The sequence below is a fragment of the Antennarius striatus genome, chromosome 11 (genome assembly GCF_040054535.1).
Source record: "Antennarius striatus isolate MH-2024 chromosome 11, ASM4005453v1, whole genome shotgun sequence".
Taxonomy (NCBI): Eukaryota; Metazoa; Chordata; class Actinopteri; order Lophiiformes; family Antennariidae; genus Antennarius; species Antennarius striatus.
In genome coordinates, this window is record NC_090786.1 from 11666049 (window position 1) to 11683438 (window position 17390).

Below are 17390 nucleotides of genomic sequence, written 5' to 3' on the forward strand. Positions count from 1 at the left end.
TTTTGAGTTAAAATGTCATCATTTCAATTATTGTTTATGTTAGTATTTCTTTGGATAGATTCAAATTATGTGGCAAAGCATGCAAAATAGCAACTTTTTGACGATTTTTGACAAAGTTTTATTAAAATAAATCATTCTTGACATTTTCATTTTGTTTCCTACAACAAACACAACTGAACATCCAAGACATTTTCTACACAAAATACAAACAGTTGAAAGCAAAATATAAATCGCACAGGTTCGACAATGTGAGAAGAAAATGCTGCATATACAGTATATGAATATACTATGGCATTACCACAAGAATGTATTATTTATTTCTGAGGGAAGAAAGACTGAAGAAAACTGGATTCTGCAGCAGGACAACAGATGGAATTTCAACAGTGCTTCTTAAGAGAAGGGCTTCACAATCTTCATTGAGATGTAGTTCTGTGGATATGGAATTGAGATTAGACTTCATTCAGTATTATAAAAAAAAATTGATGGGTAAAATGTTAATGTGGTAGTTGCTGTCACATTCAAATAATCAAATTAAGAGAATATTTGTTTTACCGGCAGTGAATAAAACAGGATCCCAAGGAACAAGATAACCAGCAGGAGGACAACTGCTATAATGAAAATCCATTTGAATCTCCGCCAAATTATGAACTTCATGGTCTTACAAGGGTTTGTAAACCAGAAGAAGGACGTGTCAGGGCGGCTGTTAAGTAGAGAAAGACAGAAGCATTCATATTATCTAAGTTTACATCGAGCAATTTATAGGACAAAAAGAGGGAAAAAATAAGGACAATATATTGATTAAATGACAGATTTATTACTTGGGATAGTCCAGTTTTGGATTCATGTTTGGCTCATCTCTGCCTTTCCCAGCAGGTCTCTCATCAAACTCCTTCTCTTCCACTATTTCCAGAGTCATCTCCACTTTGCCCTGTGACATATCGAAACAAAGAATGAAACAGTAACCATGCCACAAATAGACGTAACTAGGAACTGTTATGTGGAGACAAACATACACCAAGCACGTGTTTCCCATCCTGCTGGATTGTACATGGCCACCATCCTCGTACAGACTTCTGGAAGAAGAGTGAGTTGGGCAGTGGTTTCTTTGTGGAGGATGAGCCTGCAACTCCTGGCAACATCTTTATGTTGCACTTTTCTGGGCTCTTAGCAGGAGGGATCAGGTTGAGTAGATCCAGCTCAACCGAACCTATATCACACAGACAGATGAAAAATGCTTTTATAATTTTAATAATACTTTCCTGGAGTTTATTTTCACAGCTGTAAAAGGCATGTATGTATGGCATGCTGTAAAAGGGGGTTAATTAAAATTCTGCTTTACCTAAGTAATCATCCAAAGAGAATTTGTCATTGTCCCATATCTGGATGATCAGTTTTGGGGGAGTCCTATATTCAGTTTTATCCAGATTCCAAAAGTGCTCCTGAGAAAATACATTACTGTAACTTTGTTGAGCTCATTACCTGTCGTCACATCGCAAAAATTCTATTCCTATAAATATTAATATTTTGATGATTTTTTTCCCTCCTCCATGATTTCCCTCACTTTTCTCGAGACAACACACAGCTGTTCTGCAGGCAGGAAGTCGAACCCAAAGATGAACCTCCAGTTGAAATTTCCATCGCCATCCAGGGATCTGTAATGGACGTCAGTCTTCTGCTTCTGCTCCTCCATACCTGGCATCCATCTAGGAAATGTTGACTCCTGATTAGCTACTAGCTAGTGAATTAACTCTCCAGGTAGAAATACAGGTAGTCATTCATTACAGTATATTGTCAACATGTCAGCCAAGAGTGATGTACCCTTTCACATAGATGTCACTCATGTTTTCCCCAGTGATGCTTGTTTCATCCAGAGTGACATCTGTTGTGTTCCATACAATGGCTCGCAAGAAGTATCTGTTATAAATAAACTGTTAGTTGTTATCCATAAATACATCATGATTAAAAAGAACTATACAGTATTTACTCAAGCCGCTCTTACTTCTTGGCTTTGCGTGGAGTGATGTCACATGGATGCCCAGGTAAACCAAGACTCTTTGGGAAAATGTCAACCCACATTTGAATTTTTCCCTGCATTTTTGGAAAAGACTCTTTAATAAAAGTTTAACTTCACACAAAATTATGTTCACAAGTTATTTCTGATAAACAAGTGCAGTGTTACTGCTGCAGTTTTAACCTGCGACAGGTTGGGTTGATGAGAGCTGCACAAGGTTCGGGTCTCAACATGCTCTGGCACCAGGCCCTGGTTTCTGAGGACATGCAGGGCCAGTCTCTCACTGGCTGGGCCCAGCTGTGAGTGAACCACAGTATTGGCCTCTGAGAAAGACACGGAGGACCACAACAGTCAAGTTAATATCAACAGATATCCAAAGCACTGTTGTTGTAGCAGATGTATGTAATAATGCTACTAGAATAAAGATCATTTTTGGTAATCAAGAATAGCAGTACCAAATTCGTGCAGATGGTATTGTTTCCCCGACAAGGTCAGTGAGCGCCCGTCGCCTTCTATGCGTGGAGGAGGGATGCCCCTCACCTTAGCCACATGCTGGAGGATCTGAGAAGGCTTCAGCTGGTCTCTCCATTGATTCACCCCTGAACTGCAACAAAATTATAATGTTGTATGTTTGTTATTAAAAAACTAAAATACATTATAAAGAGAAGCCCCTGACCTACTATGTAGAACGTGGACAATGTTCTTTAGATGTGGTATTTACAGAATGCATGAATTAGGAAGAAATACTTACACACAGTAAGTCTGTGGCAGGCCACAGGAGGACCTGAAACGAGACAGGAGTCTGTTCTCCAAATCGATGACGGTCTCACCCACTTTTTCATCTTTGCTCAGTAAGTCATAGTCATACACAGCAATCTTCAGGTCCTTGTCTTGAGGAATGAAGCAGGACAGCTCAAACATCCTGTACAAAAAGGGAGATTATCATTTAGCTGTTATGTGTGTTATGCGTCTTTATGTTTCTATGCTATGTGAGGTGTTTCTGTCTCACCTCCCAAACTCTGGATTGAGGGTGTTTGGTTTGTAGTGATCTCTGTCGTCCAGTGTTTTCCTACCCAGTGAAATCTTAATGTATGGGTCACACTGAAAAAAAAAGAGGGCAAAGGAATGATCTCAGCTTCAGTAGCTCCATATTTTTTGTGTGAAAAATCTAGATCATGATTGTTACACAGATCTATATCATAAGTACTGTATATCTATAGCCAGAGTGGTTGTCCTGTTGCACCTTAAGACAAAACTCACCATACCATTTGTGTCCTTAGGCTGCAGATCAAGACAGCGCACCACATAAATCCTGACCAGACACTCCTGAGGTCCGCTCTCAGGAATTTCTATGAATTGACGGGGTGGAGCTGGTACCCCTGGGTCATCGGACAGTGGGTAAATCTTGAATGCACCCTGAATATCATAGAACAGCACTTTTACACATACAACATCCATAAGCTAGTAATTTAATTTAATAAATCAATTAACTGTCATTTAAATATATAAATCACATTCAGGCAGCAGATTAAAAAAAAAAATCCATCCATGCAACAGCAAATTGATCATGTTACAATACATTTCAGGTATAATGGGAAGCTGACTGGCAGGGATACTTCTTTAAAAACCGGTGTGTTCACCTTGAACTCTCCCACGACGGAGGGGTCGTCTTCCTCATCTTCAGTTTTCCCTCGCTGAAGTTTAAAAGTACTGCAGAAATCACTGAGACCCTGGAACTGTGCAATCTCCTCTAGTTCGGTGTTATATACCTAAAAAAACACATGACACAATACACAATACACAACACACACCCTAAAAAGTTTCAACTTTCATTAATCTCAGATTTAAACATAACAGCCTACTTGTACGGTTTCCAAAATTTGTTCTGATGTTTTCATACTAAGAACTAATAAATCTATTAAATGTTTGACTGCTCTTATCAGTAACTGAGAAAGCTGCACCTTTACAGCAGACATCAGCAAAGACTGCTCACAACCCTGTCAAACCTAGTTACAGGATTTACGTGTAACTTATAACATCAATTTGAAGCCATAAGATTGATGAAATTAGTTCTTGTGTACTGGTAATGTGGGAGGACATGGTCTCACCTCTAATTTGTCATATCCTTTTTTCAGATAGGGCTGGCACTTCTCCTGTTCTCCAATTGAGGCATAAAACTTACTCCACCAGTCTACTGCTTCATCCTCCTGTGAAATGGAAAACATCAATTAATTATTTTCAGAAAAGCCATGAAATAACAAACTTTGAAAAGAGAAACTCTCACCTTTTCTGTTGTAAACTACAAATGGGAGACAAGAAAGAATGCTTAGTAAAATAAGAACATGTTGATTTGAAACTATTCTCTCCTCCCCTTTGTTTGTTTGCATTATTATTTACCTCGGGGATCTCCTCCATGTTGATGACAACATCGCCCTGGGAGGCAGCTATCATTGCCACTGCAAAACAGGCAGAAACAGCTTAATATAAGACAATAAAAGTGTGTCTTCTTTACTCTGTACGTGTGTGTGTGTGTGTGTGTGTGTGTCTATATATACCTCTAGCAGACATGCAGACATCGCTGTTAATACGATATGGATCACAGCGGAACGCCTCCAGGCAGTCGATGGTACACTGACCCACGACAGGTTTCCTACCAAATGGTCGGTGGTCAATCACCTTCAGCACGATGGGTGGAGTGTACATCTCCTCTTTGGGGAGAAGCTAGGTGGAAAAACACATACACGTCAAATATAGACATGCAGAATCTAGAAGTGTCTAAAAGTTATGTACATAAATGTTTTAATGTTTGTACCACTTTGAGTAACAGAACTGATCCAGAGAAATTGGGATTCTTCTTGAAGTTCCTGATTACAGCAGTTTGAATAATCTCACCACCGCATTCCACTATCAAACTGGGAGAGGAAACTGTGGCCAGCTGGTAGGTCTTCATGTTCCTCAAGCCCCAAGTCAAGACCTGGGTAAAAACACAGAGCAAAAAAAAAACCCAACACATCAAGACATGTATGAAAACTAGTATGTGCAAATTGAGGAGTTGGCGTAGTGGATGAGTGGAAGGAAGGATGGAGTAACAGGAAAGAAACAGTAACAAAAATGTTAGGGTTGGGTTGGTCTTGTCCAATCATGTCATGTGTGCTGAGGGAGATTATAACAAAAACTGCAAGATGGTTTGATTGTTTACCTCAATGGCAGTGAGCTGCACTACCGGCCTGATTCCCTGTGGAACCATGTAGAGCTTCTCCCCCCGCCGAGGTGGTACCAGGGGCAGATCTCCATCATTTGCCTGTGGGGCAATGCACGGCATCACTTCCTTAGTACAGCTCAATGAAGTGAAGTTGGGGCATTTAAATTATCAGTGTCTGCTTCACCTTGTCTTTCAGCAGGAGTTCAGCAGCCAGCAGCATCTCCCCAGCGTTGCGACCCTTTTTCGTGACTGGGAACCACAGCAGTTTAGGGCTGACAGCTACACTGGGATTGAGTTTTACAACTGGGGGGCATGTACAGCGACCCATGGCCTCATCTTTACCCTTTTAAATCAAATGAAGCCACACACTGAAACTGATGCAATTCAGGAGCTACAAGTCGACTTGACGCATAAAACTGTGTGAACAAGTTTGGCAGAATAAATAAACAACGTACTACTTGGTCACTGTCATACAGCTCCAGCACCACATCAGGAGGATTATGAGCAATAGTTTTTGGGTCTCCGTAGATTTCAATGTCCTCAAAGATGAGAGTCTGATCCCATGTTGGGTTCAAGGTGGCCCTTATGATTTCTGTGGTTTTGCTGACATGCAGGAATGATACATGGACGTAGGGATCTGGAAAAGGGCATATAGTGTTATTTGATGTTGGCTGTTTTTTTACTTGTACACCCTGGATAATTCATTCCTCTTGGTTTGGGCTTTTAGATTGTCTGATTTCCCTGAATCAAAAATTCTTTACTTCATTTTTACCTGAGAAGCTGTCTTTGTCCATGGCACAAAGATTCCTTGCCTGATAGACGTACACTCTCAGGTGGTACATGGAAGCCCCTGAAGGGAGACATTTATTAGTGTTTAAAAACAGGATCCCTGATATGGCACTGATTTGGCATGTACTTATGCAGCTTTCAATGTTATCTTACATTAAAGCCTGTCAGGAAATTTCAAGAATGCTGACTAACAGGGACTGAACTTAATCTGATCGCGCTACTTACGGCTAAAGTGGCAGGAAACGGTGGGTGTGTTGGCACCAAATACTTTGGCTCTCTCCGTTTTACTGGTTTTCTCATCAACATCAACCCCCTGTTAGAAAAATAATATTCCCAGGTTATTCAAACCTGACAAACACACGTAAGATAATGAAAGGATATAATTCATTAACGACAATAAATATACCAACAAATAACATCAGAATTTTCCAGGGAACTAAAGTAAGACTCACTAATGCTCCTTCCAGTCTGAAAATGGCAGAGGCCCCGATGCAGTCTGACGGGACCATTCTTCTTCTCCAGCGGCGACGGCGAAATGTGTCAGAAGTGCGCTCCTTCCTGTGGAACTTCCAGCCAATCAGGGAAGAATACTCCCAGCCTTCTCCTGGTTCTCTCCTCTATAGAAGATACAAGGACAAAGTCAGGATCAAACGCTAACATAACTTCTTGTATTTATTTTTTGTCATCTACAGCTTCCTCTTCCTCACCTCAGTGGCAGGCTTTTGATCAGATATCTTCCTGCGTGGTCTTACGAGTCTCTTCCTACGATGGACGTGGTACATCTTCTCTGCTGCAACCCAGGATCTGGGCTTATCATCAGGAGGAATGGTGAGCCCGTATTCCCAACCTAATGCCAAAGCCCACAGACAGACCAGTTTAGGATTGACTCAAACATGAAACACTCAAAGAAGAACACTGTTTATATTTCAGTTTTAGTGTTCACTTGACCTCTTTCATCCACAGCCCTGTTGATATCAAAACTCCACTCGTCCTCCCATGTCCATCCTGGTGGGCAGTCAAACTCTGATGGGCTTTGAGTCTTTTCTCCATTCTACAGAGCACAGAAAATATTCACTTAGAAGACGTATACTACTATTTGAAAAATGTAGCTGTTTATTTAAATTCTAAAATATTTTTGATTCTATTTTAAGAAACAAATGTATAAATTACCATTAGGAATTAAAAATGAATATTTTTTTGGAAACAGGTACAACTATTAAAGGAATAGAGCTTCAAAAGTTTTACTTTACTGTTTGAGTTTTATATTTGACTAATGTGGGGCATGATGAAGTTCACTCTCCACGAACGCATAAATATCTGTTTTCAAAGAACCCAATGATGTTAAACTGCTGTTTAGCCAAGTCGTTACATATCATTGTGGATTTAACAGTATATAAGCAAACAACATGATCCACTGAAAATGTACTTAATATTGAAGAACATTTCATAACCAGAATCAATCAGAGTCACATCTAAAAAGTTCATGTTTGTTTTTAGAAATGTTTCCATTTAAGGCAGATCATCCCACCTGTTTAATATGATAACAGTAATGCTGATAACATTTAGTATGGATAGACGGACTTTTATTCTGTAATCCTCCACATTTTTTCTCATAGCCAAAAAGTTCAGAGTGTGTGTGTGTGTGTGTGTGTGTGTGTGTGTGTGTGTGTTGTACCACATCGGTATAAGGCTCGTCAGCGGGCTTCCACTCCCCTCCAGGAAATCGCGTTTCATTTTGAAAAACTTCATCTGTGAATTCTGTGTGACCTGCATCTGCTTCAGTCAACAGGCTGTAGAATAAAGCACCAGGTAGTTGATGAGAAGCTTTGACTCAGATGGTGGAGGAGTAAGGGGAGCAGAACAGCTCAAAATGAGCACAGAGATCTAAGATTATTTACACGAGCCTCTGAGGGAGAATGTAGGCACTTCAGACACTTAAGAGGCCGGCAGACATTTTTAAACCAAAACACTAGCTGACATTGAAATTCCTTTTCATTTCCTGTTATTGTGTTCCTAAAATGGTTCTGTGCTGCAGCTGGCACAAGCGCTGACTTCAGACAGCTCCTAATTAATGGTGGATGGAGTTGAAACATGAACAGTATTCTGGAACACGCTCAAATGTAAAGTGATAACAGGATGTTTGCACATGAGTCATGAACCACTGTGTGCTTTTGTGAAAATGCATGAGCACACGAGTGAATTAAACGTACCATCGCTCTGGGTCAACAAACCAGTCTTCCTCCCATTCCCATCCACGGGGTGGCAGAAAGCGCTCTCGTTTGAGTTTCACTTTTCCGGTCACATCTGAGAACTTATGGCGACCGACCAGGCCAGTGGTTCCCCACTTTCCAAGCACGTGTGCCTGGTTTTCATACTGTGAAAATGAAGCAAGTGTGTATCGGAGATCAACACACTGCACACACCGATTCCAGATATATAATAGCTACCATACCATTTCTGCGTAAACACTGAAGTTTCCCTCTGAGAAGCTGTTAAACTTCTTTTCATGGGCAGAGAGACCGAGCCACATGTTGACTCGAAGCTGGACGGGGATCTTAACACCTTTATTTTTGTCCATGGGGTACTGATGAACAAACAGGCATGAGTGAGATCTATGACATTTAACAATAAAATATATAATTTAGTGACTGTAAAAGCTTTGTACCTGCATGAAGATGGTCTGGGTCTGCCCACAGTGTTTGCCGTGTCCCTGTTCACTGAAGCTGGAGTACAGAATTTCATTGGCTGGGACCCTGGCATAGGCCACCCGCTTTTCTCCTCTTAACATCCAGATGATCACATCCGGCATGCTGTTCTGAGGCTGGTGGTGACACACAACTTTATAGTTACAATGTCAGCTGGCATTCTTTGAGCTACATATATCTTTGATAAATGATTAGAATCTATTTCCTCCGGGATTAATTAATTAATTAATAAAGTACAGTATTTTATAAGGCGCACCTAAAAGGATATAATTTTCTCATAAACCTACAGTGCGCCTTATAATCCGATGCACTTTATATATTGATTAATATTAATACTGGTTAAAAACAAGTACAGCCACAATTTTTTTCAATTTACTTTATTTTTTTATGATATGCACCTTATAATCCAGTGCGCCATATAGTGCAGAAAATACTGTACATGTCTATCTATCTATCTAGTTGAACACAAACCCAATCCAGTTTCATTTGTGCTGACCTCTTCTGCCAACTGCTTGATTCGGTCCAACCAGTCTTCAATGTCACCAACAGTCTCCTTGACATCTGTGGCTTCCTGCCTCATGGAAACGGCCATCTGCATGATGCTGTTCAGGGCAGCATCACGCAGTTTTTTCATCTGAAGATCCAGAGCTGTCACATTGGGCTTTCCCTCCACTGCTGGAAGCTGGAAACTGTTTGTCAATGAAAGTAAGGCTCAATGGAAACAGCACAAGGTGAAAAGAAAATCAAAGGACTGAAAGCAGTGATTTATACATAAGTTACATCACCCCATTGCTTCATACAACAACAAACCAGAGCGGCGTGTCATTGGTCCTTACTTGTTCAGGTCTTCTATCATGTGGTTGATGAGCTTGAGCCAAATCTCTGCTAGACGTGTCTCAGGTACTTTGGCTAAGACTGCGGTTTTTAAAGAAGTGAGGTGGAACTCCTGCAATGAATCAAACATAAACAAATAGAAGAACAATTAGAACATTACTTAACATTGCTACATGTACAGATGCAGAAAATATCAGGGCATAGATTCATTCTCACCAATCTCTCAGCAATGAAGAGTAGAATGTTGACAGTATCTAGACGGTGGCTGATATCCTCCCAATATGACGTAAGAATCACTACGGGCTTAGTGTCAGCCCAGGGCAGGTAATAATAGTGATTACCTGTGAGATACAAAAGGAATAATTCATTACAAACACTGACTATAGGCCAAACTGTTTGCTCTACTCTTTGGCTTCATGCCATCTTGAACTCATAATTACAGCATAATAAACTAAAGAATTCGATGTCAGCTGCTGATATTTCACCAATACCTGTCATCAATTTGATATGACCTTCAATACAATTATATTTAAAGGTAAAATTCCTTGTAATGCATTTGGTGCAGATATCCTATTTGCTCGTAACATTTTAGAGCCCTTCTAAGTAGCTTCCATACCATCAAAAACAGCAAAGCTGAACTGGGTGGTGGACGACAGGGGCTTGCAGGTGGAGTCCAGCTTGTTACCATAATTACCGATGCTGACCTCAAACTGGATAGGCTCGCCCGGTTCCTGCAGCATGCACGCGCTGTGGAACACAGCGCACAGAGAGTACTTCCTCCTCCGCTGATATTTCTGAATCAGAAGGCATGCAGCACTGTTAGAGGTTACGTTCTGACATTTCCCCCTTTCAGTTAAAACATCCCGTCTGAGTTCTTTCCCAGAAATCTATTTGACATTGAACTGCTAATGTTATCTGCAGCGACAAACTGACAAGGAAGAATGTATCCAAACAGGTTACAATAATTTATAGGTTAAATTCTGGGGCCCTCTGTACAGCAGAGAGAGCAGAGGGTTATAGAACAGGGTGTACCTGCGACACCAGGATGTCATCACTGGAAATATCATCTACATTCTTATCAGTCTTCCCATCCAGCTGCGTCGACAACTCAACAAGGATTCTTCCCCTGTAGGCAACCCCTTCACCCTGAAACCAAATGAAAGGCAAAATACTGTATAAATACTATCCTGCATAAATACAAACGAAATCCTCTTCTTCAAGGTAAAAAGCTAATCTTACCTTTCCAAAGTTGAGTTCATCGTATGGGTCAGGAAGGCCGGTAAATTCTCTTGGGCTTCCGTAAAGGTTGACGTAGCAAGGCCCAAACACAGGGAGGAAACCAATCTCTGAGCCTGCAGTACTCACTGTGACACACGCACGCACACACACACACACACACACACACGCACACACACACACACGCACGCACACACACACACGCACACACACACACACACACACACACACACACACACACACACACACACACACACACACACACACACACACACACACACAACAAATGGAAGCAGAGAGTTATGGAGACTGGAGAAATTGTGAAATGGCAAAAACAGATATTTCTTTTCTTTTTAACATCCAAAGCAAGAGTCACTTATTTCAATCAAACGATGAAACATAACACATGCAGGTTATTATTTGTTACGTACATTCAGACACTGTGTTGAAAGTTTCTGCTCGAGGAACTGTTTCCAAAGGTGAAAGAACACATAAAACATTAAATAACAATATCAAAAAAAACAAGCTACAATCACCACATAAATACAAAACCACAATTACCTTCAATTTCTCCACCAGAGGAAGATATTGTGCTCAGATTTAAAAAGGTTGTTCCTATAGCGTCATCCTTGGTTAAACGATCCCTGCAGGGAGAAAAGTGACACATCACACGGTGGCTGATGATACCGTCAGAAGTGCGTCTGTGTACGAGTTAATTTTTGCTCTTACCAGTCATACAGGGTCAACTTAACGCGTTCACACATGGATGGGAACTACAGAAAGAGACCGATGCGTGCTTTAATTTGTGATGGTTGTATTTAAAGTTGGTATCTTAATAAGTATCTTTAATACCTTGACTTGAAGGTTGATGAGTTGATTCCACTCTGGGTTGGCATTTTTCTCAATGATTTTGGTGCAAAGCTACAGCAAAGATAAAGCAGTTGAGCAAAAACAACCATCATACATTAATAACATTAAAACTACTTTTAGAATTGTACCCTCTTGCCAGCAAAGCTGATTTCTAGATATGGATCCACCAAGTTCTTCTTATCTCCATGGCCTCCAAAAACCTGTTTGACCGTCTGAACGAAGGCATCGTCCACTGCAGAGTAGAGCCGGATATAAACAGGGGCCTTCAATAAGAGCTGATAACTTCTAACAACAGTGATTACAGAACTACATGGGTGACTTACTCTGAGGCACATCCTCAGCTCGGTAAACCCTGAGACTGAGCGTGGCGCATCGCATGGCAACCCCAGCCGGCACCAACAGATTGCTCTCTATGTCATCCTGCTCCTCATTTTTCTCTCTCCTCTCCGTCTGGACCGACACCGAAACAGAAGAAAGTGAAGATTTTTTTATAAGCTGTTTTTTTAGACGGATTTCTCAACTAGAAAGAAATTTTAATGGTAAGTTATAAGAATGTCCACACACCGGTGGCTCATCCCCAGTGGCCATGACAAAGATGCTGACTTTCAGGTATCCTCTGGCTCCCGAGCTGGAGTCATCAGGATCACTCAAAAGGAGCCATTTCCTCATTATGGCATGACCTGGACACAGTAAAATATGAAAATGTACATGTATATGTAAATCATACAATCTACAAAAGCATATCTGAATGCTTACCTGGTTCATCGTAGACAAAGCCAACATCTACCTGTGACAACAAGAAACATAAGACATTATGTAAAATTTGAAATCCCTCAACCTGCTGGGGACAAAAACAGGAATTCTGTGAATAATAAAATACTGCTTATCAAAAAGCAAAGATTGTAAAACGATAAAGACTGGCCTACCTTGAACTCCCCCATTAGACTGTCAGCTCTGAGGGAGTAGGAGTCATAAACCTGTTGACAAAAACACAACATCACAGCTTCAGCAGACACAGAAAAACCCCTGATTTTAAAAGAACATGTATTTGGAATGAAAAGAATTATCTACGCACCCGGAGACTAATGCTGTCATCGAATAGTTCTGAAGGTAGCATGTTAACGTTGTAGAAAAATATCTGTTTGACACAAAAGAAGAAGAGATGGACAAATGGACGAGTATTTATTTTTCTTGTGATCCCAGACTTGCTGTGACAAACCTTATAGACTTACAGTTTATTAAGCTGAGAATGTTTGGCAGAAACCGAGAAAAAAAAATGTGAGAAGAATGAGAAACAAAGAATTAAAAAGCTAAAGACGCTACCTTCAAGCTCCAATGTGATCCGCTGCAGCAGATAGGGAGATAGATAAGCAAGAGGGTTAGAAAAGCAACAGATTAAGTGGCAAAGATTGAAGACAAGAGAATGTTAAAAATAGACTAGAAGATGAAAATCAAAAATTAACCATCTCTGATGAATTTTTGAAAAGTAGTTTATTTTGTTTTTGGTGATGGATTTTCTACCTCATCGAAGTACGGGTTATTTCCTCTTCTGATTCTAGTCCTGTGGGTCTGCCCACATGCATTCACCTTCACCACTGGCTTGATGTTGTTTCCGGGCAGCTGTCGGCCCTCAATGACCCGAACACGGATCTGGACATTACAGCGAGACAGTTTATCTGGGTGTTTTTTAAAGATGTATCGGCCTTTAATGTACAGAATTCATGACGCAAGATGCCATTCATGTGATCACAAAAGATATTTATGCCCTAAATAGCACATTTGGGATTATCCAGGAGGTGGGAAATCAAAAATGAGACAATACCTGGAAATCCTGAGGCTTATTGGCCAGGGCTCTCTGTCTTTTTCGGCTGAGACGGACAGGCTTGTGACTGGGTTTACCAGGTGGGGTTGGTGCAGCAGGAGCTTCAGGATTCCCACTCTGACCTCCTCCCTCGACATTCGCCTCCCCCCCATCATCATCATCATCACTTCCTCCTTTCACAAAAACCAAAAGAATCACAACGTTCTTCAAAATCAAAATTCCAAACACATTTTGTGTTCTTTTTTCTACACTCTGTATAATGTGTCAACCATCCACCAACACTGCAAATAGTACATTTTTTAAAAATATGGTTGAAGCCAATAATCACTAAGAATACACACATGGTTTCAATTAGAGCCAAACTTTGTTATATGAATATTTATGTTCATCTATTCATATGTCACAAGAAAATATGAGGTTTATTACACATACATTTAAAAAAAAACAGTGTTGTAATCTGTGCACCATCAATTTTATGTCCCATTGTTTCATTAATTTATGATGAAGTTTAGAATTTAATGGTAGAAAAACAAACATTGCATTCACACTTCATAGTTCTTAACTGGTATCTTACCAGCATCCACATGAGACGTATCTCCATCGTGCTGAACATTTAGGTTTGGGGCGGCGCTGGCAGGAGGTTCATATCTAATAATCAAATCTATTGTTGCCTGAAAGAATTAAAGTTCTCTCAGTTAGCATCATCTGCTCTTACTGTTTCATTCTCACACGATATTAACAATTCAGCCACTTCCTGCAGATATAAAGAGATACTTAGCAGACATAAAGTAGCAGCCCTGTGACTGTCTCAGTTGGCTTTCCATGTCATAAATTAGTGCCATATACAGTATAAGACATGAGGTCTGTTGTTTGTTAGATGTATTCACCCCAACAGCTTGTTGTTTTTCATTCATCAAGGGTACATTCTTGGATAAGAGTGACTTCACTTGACCACTGGCCAAATCTCTCAGAAGGATTGTAGCTGATCCAATGAACCTGAAAAGCAAACATAGAAATGCTCCTTAAATCAGTTCATCACACCTAGTGAACATCAGCAGATGTGTAACGCAATGTGTGAAACAACAGTTTGTTTGAAAAGAAAAGGTGAGTAGCTCACTGTTTCCACTTCCCAATTTTACTTCTTCACATTTCATGACAAACCAAGCAACAACATCAATGCTGTTGCTGTTTCCATGAAAGAGAGGTCATGTGGCAATAGTGATTAAGAACAAAAAATATTGTAATATGTCACATTGTCTATATTTATCTCAAACTATATCCACAGTCCTTCACATTTCAAAGAACTAATCAAACAGTACAAATATTTTTCCCCCTGTAACAAATAATCCAATCACTCGAAAAATTCAGCAGCGGAACCATTCAGAAACAGAGAGACCATCTATTGAGAGAGCAAATAGCATTCTTTACTGTGTGACAAGGACCTGTTGCTTTTATGGACCGGCCCCCAAGATGACGAATAAGATACCAAAAAAAAGCAGAAGACTGGAAACAATTAACCTCGACCACAGGCATGCGTTGGTCGCTCAGTGCCCCTTTTCAGAGTGGATAAATAAAGAGCCAAGAAGGCGGGGGAATAAGCAGACTTGAGTGAGTAACATGAGAACAGTGCGAGCACAATCATGACCTCAGGCTCTTTTTCTTCTCTCTTTTTCTTCAATATTTTTTTTTTATAATTGGCCAGCATTTAAAAACAGAGAGATTGCTGGAAACAAGGTTAGCTGTGAAGGACACAACAGAGAGGAAATCTGGACCTTCAGTTATCTGTGTTTATAACTGTGGAGGACACATGAAGGGACTTGTTAACATAGACTGGGCGTTGCATACAGTACCCTCTAATGAATGAGGAAAGGAAACTTTAAAAAATACTATTCTAAAAAACAGAAAACTTACTTTTTAACCACAGACAATGGTTTACCTGACAAAGTAATATATTGTTTACTATTTACATGTTACTTTTAACCAAAGGTCATTTAGGATTAAAAAAAAAAAAACCCAAAGAGCCGTCTGCACCGGTGCTGCCTCAGACGGCTTATCTTGATAGCGCCAGAGATTTATACCAGGCATGATTTAGCAAAGTTGGAGTGGCTGGGCTCAGCTGTGAGTCATCACAGATGTGCCAATGACAAGCCAGCACAAGCTCCCTCTCCTGCATGAGTTGCAGGCAGTAATCATGGAAAAATATCTAAGTGCCTATCTGGAGGAGGCAGAAACCCCTACACCCTCATCCCACCCTTTTCTGTCTGGCATACAAATATATATTCTATACACAATTAGTCATTAGAATGACTCAGTGGAAGGGCTATTGCTAGATTTGCTCTCTGTCCTGCACTTCAGAAAGACAAACAGCCAGTTTAGAAAATGCATGAATAAGCCTAAAAAAAAACAGAGGGATCAATCAAATGTTTTGTAGACGGAGTGTAGATAAGATAAGTAGAAAAGAAGTGACTTTCTTCCCTTTTAAGGCAATATTCCTGGTAACAGCTATGCGTTAGTGTGGAGGAGACAAGGCATCATCTTTACTGACACTGCAAGTCTTAACATGGTCACAGTGAGTTCACAATTATCACAGTTATAGCATGATACTTTGCTCCTTAAGAAAATGTTAAATCAATAACTAATCTAACCACATTATTTACGAAACAATCACTTTGACAGATTATAATCTCATAATTTGTCAACAATTTCTCTCTTCAACCATTACTTCAACCACCATGCTCTTGTAACATGAGTGTCTTTCAGGGGGGTGGAGACTTCTTTATAGACTGACTACAGAAGCAGAGATTTTCATTCTGATACCATCGTCTCCAAAGCCACGAATATGTCTACATGATCAGTCTTCTGTTATACAGGGAGGAGGGCTGAATGTTGTGCGTTCATCCACTCTTTGCATATACAGTATATACAAATATTGAGGCTAAGAAAAAAAGGCACAATATCACCATTTGATGTTTTTAACATACTTGTCTTTCCCAATTGTTTCATAGTCCTTTACAACCACATTGATGAATGAAGATCCATCCAAAGGAGAGCCTTTCAGATCAAATTCAAGTACCTGTAGGTATCAGGAGGAGAAGGTTGCAATTAGTCACCAACGCATAGTTTAAACTGTGCCAGCAACTTTCAGGCCAGAAAGTAATTCCCAAATAAATAAAAAGCTCTTTACAAGCACACAATTCATTTAAATTCCTTGCTTACTTCATTCCAAACGGGATTCAATTCATTGTCAACTGCTTTCGTTTTCTTTTTTTCACCTGTAAGATGATCAAAATACAGGATATGCAGTGATATGATACATATGTGAAGAATAAATGCACTTATTGGCAAAAAAAAAAAAAAAATCTTAGTTGACTTTTACCATTAAAAAGAAACAGGAGGTTTTGAATCAACTTCAGCCTTTCATTAATTTAAAAAAAAAAACAGTGAAGTCGAACCCATGCGGCCAAAAACGTCTCTGGTGACAATCTGACCTTATAAGGATGCATTCTGCGTTTTGTATATGAATGACTGTCATAATTTTCACATGAAAGCTCTATTATGGTGTAATTCACCACTACATTTGAAGATAATGTCCTAAAACTTTGAGTGAAACTAAAACACTGTCTACATGATTAAACCAAACCAGTAAAAAGTTAAAGCACATGCAGTATTTTCCCTTGTTAAAAAAAAAGGAAAAAAAGAAAGAAGTAGAAATAGCCTCGTAAAATGTACCTCTAAAGATGATTGCAGTTATTGGATCAGGGTTTCCGAGTTTCTTTCTGGGGATCCCACTTGCAGACTCGACAATGACCCGCAGCATTTTGATAAAGTCCAAATTTATTCAGAGATTGGAGTCATATCCCTTTGAAAGTACGGGAGCCAACACCGAGTGAAAACACAGATGTGTAGAGGAGAGGGTTGGAT

At 40.0% G+C, this 17390-nt stretch overlaps 1 protein-coding gene across 1 annotated transcript; it reads right to left on the reverse strand.

The window, feature by feature from the left end:
* Positions 1 to 149: 149 nt before the first annotated feature.
* On the reverse strand, positions 150 to 17370 carry myofl (myoferlin like). Its single transcript, XM_068328107.1, has 54 exons — positions 17199 to 17370; positions 16686 to 16741; positions 16451 to 16542; positions 14357 to 14465; positions 14044 to 14140; positions 13470 to 13642; positions 13169 to 13297; positions 12723 to 12785; positions 12574 to 12624; positions 12404 to 12434; positions 12212 to 12327; positions 11971 to 12097; positions 11776 to 11879; positions 11630 to 11698; positions 11507 to 11550; positions 11339 to 11421; positions 11209 to 11244; positions 10781 to 10905; positions 10574 to 10687; positions 10158 to 10335; positions 9758 to 9882; positions 9544 to 9653; positions 9204 to 9396; positions 8668 to 8823; positions 8455 to 8586; positions 8213 to 8376; positions 7678 to 7792; positions 6951 to 7053; positions 6710 to 6849; positions 6455 to 6619; positions 6228 to 6315; positions 5986 to 6063; positions 5669 to 5850; positions 5398 to 5556; positions 5211 to 5312; positions 4824 to 4985; positions 4567 to 4732; positions 4409 to 4467; positions 4296 to 4310; positions 4120 to 4218; positions 3652 to 3780; positions 3272 to 3427; positions 3021 to 3112; positions 2763 to 2933; positions 2467 to 2615; positions 2195 to 2334; positions 2000 to 2088; positions 1819 to 1914; positions 1562 to 1703; positions 1340 to 1439; positions 1014 to 1207; positions 819 to 928; positions 553 to 700; positions 150 to 429 (listed from the first exon to the last, which is right to left on the reverse strand). Exons 1-54 carry the CDS (start codon positions 17284 to 17286, stop codon positions 391 to 393), a joined length of 6153 nt encoding a protein of 2050 aa, XP_068184208.1. The 5' UTR covers positions 17287 to 17370; the 3' UTR covers positions 150 to 390.
* Positions 17371 to 17390: the final 20 nt, after the last annotated feature.

Excerpts from the sequence above, each read along its gene's own strand:
- myofl (XM_068328107.1), bottom strand. The coding sequence starts at position 17,286 with ATGCTGCGGGTCATTGTCGAGTCTGCAAGTGGGATCCCCAGAAAGAAA. Across the intron at positions 10,336-10,573 it reads ATGACATCCTGGTGTCGCAG|AAATATCAGCGGAGGAGGAA; the intron begins GTACACCCTGTT and ends CTTCTGATTCAG. Across the intron at positions 1,440-1,561 it reads TGTGTGTTGTCTCGAGAAAA|GAGCACTTTTGGAATCTGGA; the intron begins GTGAGGGAAATC and ends GTATTTTCTCAG.